Here is a 6,000-nt window from a genome sequence, read left to right on the forward strand (position 1 = left end):
TTTCTCTTCACTAGACTAGTTGTGCGCAGTTTCTGTAACCGTTCTTCATATGTTTTAGTCTCCAGTCCCCTAATCATCCTAGTTGCTCTCCTCTGCACTTTTGTTGTACATGTTATAGTAGTCCAGTTATGAGATGACTAGGGCATCTGAAGGACTCTTCCACCCTCTAGTCCAGGAAGTGGCACAACTTGACCATAGGATGAACTATATATACAAAGGTCACCTCACCACAGCTGCCATCTGTCCCTCGAGCAGTTCCTGCCAAATTGTGATTTTTAAAATGACACAAAGGAAAATGAATCATGGACATGATAAGCAATCATTTTAATTGCATTTAATTACATTAAATTGTTTTTAGTTAAAAATGATACATTTCTTTAAAATATAATTCAAATTAAATGTAGTTCAGTTGTTGTCCTGGCTGTGCCTTTTTCTTTGTCTTGCTCATTTCTTGGCTGCAGCCTCACACCTCCCTCAGAGGTCACTCACATCTCCCATGGTGCAGAGAAGGGAAAGAATTGCACTGAAGGAAGTACTTCTTATAGTGTATTTTTCAGCATATGGAAAGTCATGAAAGTGTTGCCTAAAAAGAGAACATCTGGAAAATTGAGGATGAATCCATTTTGAAAATATTAACTCTTAGCAGTCAGTAACTGATTTAAAACAAGACTTAAGCAAATTTTATAAATGGGAAGATATCCATGTGCCTCTGCACTCATTTGGCTAATTCCCAATGCAATGAATGCCAAGGTTTTTTTTTTTTGAAAAAACCCTGTGCAAAGCAAAATAATGTTTAATTTATTCTAATTAAAAAGAATGTACTTTTTCTTCTGTAATGTTTTAAAAAATCTTATTTAATAAACATTGAAAAAAAATTCTGTGTAACACAGCTGCCATTTCTTTTATGACATCAAATATTCTACTTGATCTTATTTGGAGGTGAAACTAATGTCACACATTAATTAGCAGATCTGATTAAAATAACAGGATAAAAGTTTTCGGTAGAGATAAGCATTATGGCCCATTTTAGTCTACTGTATACAGGATATGTTTTCTTTATTAAGGCTGCTAAAAGTTCCTGCTACTTTCAAACTTGAGAGCATAGTTAAATAGTACATAATGTTTATGAAAAATTGTTTCATAAAGTCTCTGTCCATCTTGAGTGTATAGACATAATAAAGCTAAATACAAATCGAAGATAGTAAAACTTTCTTATCTTCCATTGCCGTTATGTGAAGCACTTTTCCTTAAATATAAAAAACGAAAATCCTAATGAATCTTTCCCTCATTTTTTTAGTTGAAAAAATAAAGTTCCTGCAACTTGATCTTTTTTGCTATATTATTTTATCAGAAAAGCACAAATGCATAAATTTTGTTAGATTTTTTTTTAAACTGGACTTTGATCATATTCTAATTTATTTTGTATGACACTTTAAGAACAATTGATGAGAGATAAAGTAACACTTCTAGATTTAGAGTTATTAAATGCTGGCTTATTTTTGTTATTTTGCCTGCCAGCAAATGCTTATTGTGAAAATAGAACCCAAACCAGTCAAACTGTGACAAAGTATTATTTAAGGAAACGTTTATACTTAGAAAATCATTTTGTGCTATACAAATATATGTATTTCATATTTGCATAAAAGAGAAGCAGGCATCATACAAACCCAATATTCCTTTTTGTCTGAGGTTTCCTATATTTTTGCTAATCCCAAATGTGCAGAGCATTCGAAATTCTCTCTTGAGAATTGAAAAAGAAATCCAAATGTATGATATGCAAAATTATATATATTTAAAGCTATTATTTTCTTTATGTTTATATGACATAAGACTTACTAAATTACTTTATTAGGAGAAATATCAAGTATAAACATAGATTTTCTTTATTAAAATGATGTTTAGAAAGATACAACTATTACACAGGACATATATAAAGATTTTTTTTGCTGATTGTGCTCATTATTTGTAACTCCACTGTAGTAGAGAAATGTATCATTAAAAAATTAACAAAAATAGCTTGTGGTTCATTACTAGCAAAGCCATATCAGAAACCTTAAATTTCTTTGGAGGAAAAAATTGCACAAGAAGGTATACTATCTAAAGCTTTAATATTGAACTTATGAAAATAAAAAAATGTATATTCAGTGTAGGATAGTACAGCACTTTTTAGATAAAACTAAAATATGAATTTTACTATGTAAAGGAGTAAATAATAAGTAATAAAAGTTTACCCATTGAAATAGATTGGTGTTTGCTACCACTTTATGTTCCTAGATAATATTCAATAAGATTTTTTTAACACTGCAAACAGTAGTTTTTTTATTGCCCCCCCCCCCCCCCAAACCAGGAAAAATTCCTGGCAAAACACATCTGAAAATATACAGCGAGTCCCTATAAAAAACTGCTGTTCAGAGAAGCAGTGGTTCCATGTGATTCATTTAGCCCAATAGTCCCAGGATTATGATTAACTTGGAGATTGGAGGCTGTAAGAATAGAGTCAGAATGCATTTTTCTCTATCATTTATTTTTCATCTCAATGTATCACCACAAATATTCCGTCTAGCATAGACACTGTGACACTCCACTGTGACAAGACACTGAAATCACTATGGCAACAAAGATCTTATTATTTGCCTACAGCTGAAATTCTCGAATGATAAAATGGTATCTTTTCTAGCATGGAATAAAATTAAAGAGGTGTTAAAAAGTGAGGAGGAAGTTAAAAAGAAATTAACCTGTATCTTCCAACTGGTAAGAATCAAATTATCTTTGAGTGCCACTTGTTTCTGTCATGATGGGAAGCACCTGTTTAGTGAAGTCTAGATAGAAAATCACTCCCTTCCATAACTAATAGTCTTCCTGGCAGCTATTGCATTGCCATCTTGGCAAAGCTGTTATGATATGTTTCATCCATGGGAACACTTGTGGTAATCCGCTCATTCTCCTTCCTAGTCCTATTGCTATAGATATCGATGTGCAGCCCGAAGCCAAAATACGCCTGACAGCTCAGCTTCCAATCTGGGGTTCCGCTGTGCCGCTGACAGTCTGCCAGACTACTTAAAGTGACAAAGCTTGACAGCCCTGGAGGACAGAGAGAATCTCACCAGGCTTTGTGAAAAAGGATGCAGCTCAAAGATTCTACATTTGTCGTGCCAAACGAGAAGACACTGGAAATTCTGAATCTTTCAGCCAGCAGCTTTTGTTTTTTTTGATCCCTGGTTGGTGAAGAACCTAGGTTGCATTTTCATTTAATGTGCGTAACGCAAAATACATTTGATCATTGAGTTGCTTTAAATTTAACAACTAAATCATGTCAGGCATAATTTTGTTTTTTAATAAAAGACATTACCATTCAAATGATAGAGCAATTTACAGAAGTAATTAAGTATCTTATATTTATTTTTTTAAAAAAAATGCATCTAATTAATATGGAATAGCACACAGTGTTTGTGGGGATAAAAACATCACAGATTAATCTGATCCAAAGAAATTTCAAAGTTGTTTGTATGTTATTTATGTTATGTTTATCTTACTTTCTTGTTCCATTGGTTTCAGTGGGTCTTAAATCCAATTCACATTCTTCAAGATTAATAATTTTGAAAATAAGCCATTATCTGTTTTCTGAAATATACTGATGTAATTTATGCTTGAATTAGTATGATTTATTGTTGCTTTTCCTAAATATTGTTCTTATTTTTGATAATTATTGATTTCTTCAGCAGCTATCACAGAGAAACATTCCTGACCCAAGCCTTTGAAGATAACTTCCTAGGACCCAGTGCCCAAATTTTGGAGGTCACTGTTTCTTGGCCCTCTCCCCACCGAAAGAGTTCCATGGGGCAAATATTTACAGTAAGTGTTGTGTTCAATGGGCACCTGCACCCTGTGGGCACTGGAATCTCTGTGGGGCAGCAAAAGAGCTCTCTCTTCACGAAGATGAGGTTTTTATTAGATGGTCCCCTGTTTGTCCTTTTAATCAGATTGCAGGGCCCAAGCAGTATTGGAATGTGTAGGGAACTCCACTCCTACCAGGAATAATAGAAAATAAACAATTTTTATATAACATAGAATAAGCCTGTGGGAGGACAGGCTGCCTGCAAAATAGCCAGCATCTGGGTTGTGGTCCCTTGCCACTTTAAGATCTCTTCCTAAGTAGCCCAGCAATTTGTGGCTATGAAAGCTGAGTAGAAAGGCAGCTAGATGTGGCAATGTTTTTGACATGAAAGGGAAACTGGTTTGTATTTGGGAGATTGCAAAAGTCTGAAGCAGCCTAAGGCAAATAGAAGAGTTATTGTTCGGCAGAAGTAGGGGTCACAAAGAGAAGTAGTGGAAGAACATGAGTTGTATAGAATTGGGGAAGAGTGGTAGAGCAAACAGTGAACACTAGCTTTTTTGAGTGCTTGTGTGTATGTTGACTAGAGACCAGTAATGGTTACGTTGGCTCTCTGAGGTTTTGGAGCCCACTGATTTGGATATATGTAAAAAGAACCTGTGACAAATTTATTGGGGGATAAGACAGTTGTACCAAGTATTAGGAGGCTGGACAGGTATCTAAAAGGGAAGGGAAGGGAAGGGAAGGGAAGGAAGGAACCCCATTAAGGACAGCAGCCCTGGTGTGCCTGCCTCATACCCGGCATCTTGATTTGACTAGTTCCAAAAGTCTTGAGGTTCTGGAGCTAAATCCCAGGCCCAATCAGGAAGTACACTCTTCAAGCCTTTGCTTCTCTGAGAACTTCCATTGAATAACCTCTGGGGACAAAGTAACTTCTAACTCCTTGTCACTGAATCCCATCTTGTCTCACATGGGAAGAGGACAGTTATTTTAGAATCCTCTGTGGAGCAGGCGCCGCATTCTACTACAATAGAAACTTTCACCAGGTGATGTAAGGAACAATGTATTTTTCCTTAAATGACTCCTTTTAACTATATGATTCTGTATGCAAAGAACCTGAGGGTTATAGATGGAAGCAGCTGCCAATATCTTTTCAGGGAATTACTACGACAATCCTGACATAAATCATCTGTATAATGCAAATATGGAAAATGTGCATAAAGGCATCTCAGGTTATATTTTTTTGTACACTCTTATTACAAAGTATGCTGTTATTTCTTTTCAGCAGACCTTTGCAGAGCTGTAGGAGGTATCTAATAAAACTTTGGAACTCCTTGGCTAAGTGTGGTTACTTAAAGGCATATATAAAACATTGGGATGACAAAATGAAGCAAGCAGTATGTATAGTAAATAATGTGATGCAGCCCAAATCCTGGCTTACTGTCTTCAGAGCTTTTAGCAAGTGCTGTTTTCAAAAAAGTTCTCCACTTACTTGAGAACAAAATCAGGGTGGTTTCTTAACATATTTAAAATAGAATAACAGAGTTGGAAGGAACCTTGGAGGTCATTTAGTCCAACCCCTTGCTTGAACCTATACCATTTCAGAAAAATGACTTCCAGTCTCTTCTTGAAAGCCTCCAGCGATGGAGCACCCACAACTTGTGAAGGCAAGCTATTCCACTGGTTAGTTGTTCTCGCTGTTAGGAAATTTCTCCTTAGTTCTAGGTTTCTTCTGTCCTTGATTCGTTTCTATCCATTGGTTCTTGTTCTGCCTTCAGATATTTTAGAAAATAGTTTGCCCCCCCCCCCCCCATCTTTGATTAGGACTAGGAACACAAGCTAGAAACAGGTAGACAATCAAGGAGCCATTAAGTGCCCTTTCCATAAGGAAAGTCATCTATATAATACATTCATGAGATACAAGTTTTGAACTTACCGTATTTTTGGGAGTATAAGACGCACCTTTTTCCCTCAAAAAAGAGGCTGAAAATCTGGGTGTGTTTTATACATTGAATACAGGATTTTTTGCCTCCCAAAACTCCACCCCCTTCACCCCTTAAGAGCCGAGGTGGCACAGTGGTTAAATGCAGCACTGAAGGCTACTTCAGCTGACTGCAGTTTGGCTGTTCAAATCTCACCAGCTCAGGGTTGACTCAGCCTTCCATCCC

At 36.1% G+C, this 6,000-nt stretch overlaps 1 protein-coding gene across 1 annotated transcript in view; it reads left to right on the forward strand.

The window, feature by feature from the left end:
* SUMF1 (sulfatase modifying factor 1) overlaps positions 1 to 5,169 on the forward strand; it is a 73,576-nt gene extending 68,407 nt beyond the window's left edge. The window contains exon 9 of the mRNA XM_032211049.1: positions 2,953 to 5,169. Within this exon, the coding sequence (XP_032066940.1) occupies positions 2,953 to 3,066 (114 nt within the window). The 3' untranslated portion in view covers positions 3,067 to 5,169. The remainder of the gene's footprint in view (positions 1 to 2,952) is intronic.
* Positions 5,170 to 6,000: the final 831 nt, after the last annotated feature.

Source organism: Thamnophis elegans, chromosome 2 (genome assembly GCF_009769535.1).
Source record: "Thamnophis elegans isolate rThaEle1 chromosome 2, rThaEle1.pri, whole genome shotgun sequence".
Taxonomy (NCBI): Eukaryota; Metazoa; Chordata; class Lepidosauria; order Squamata; family Colubridae; genus Thamnophis; species Thamnophis elegans.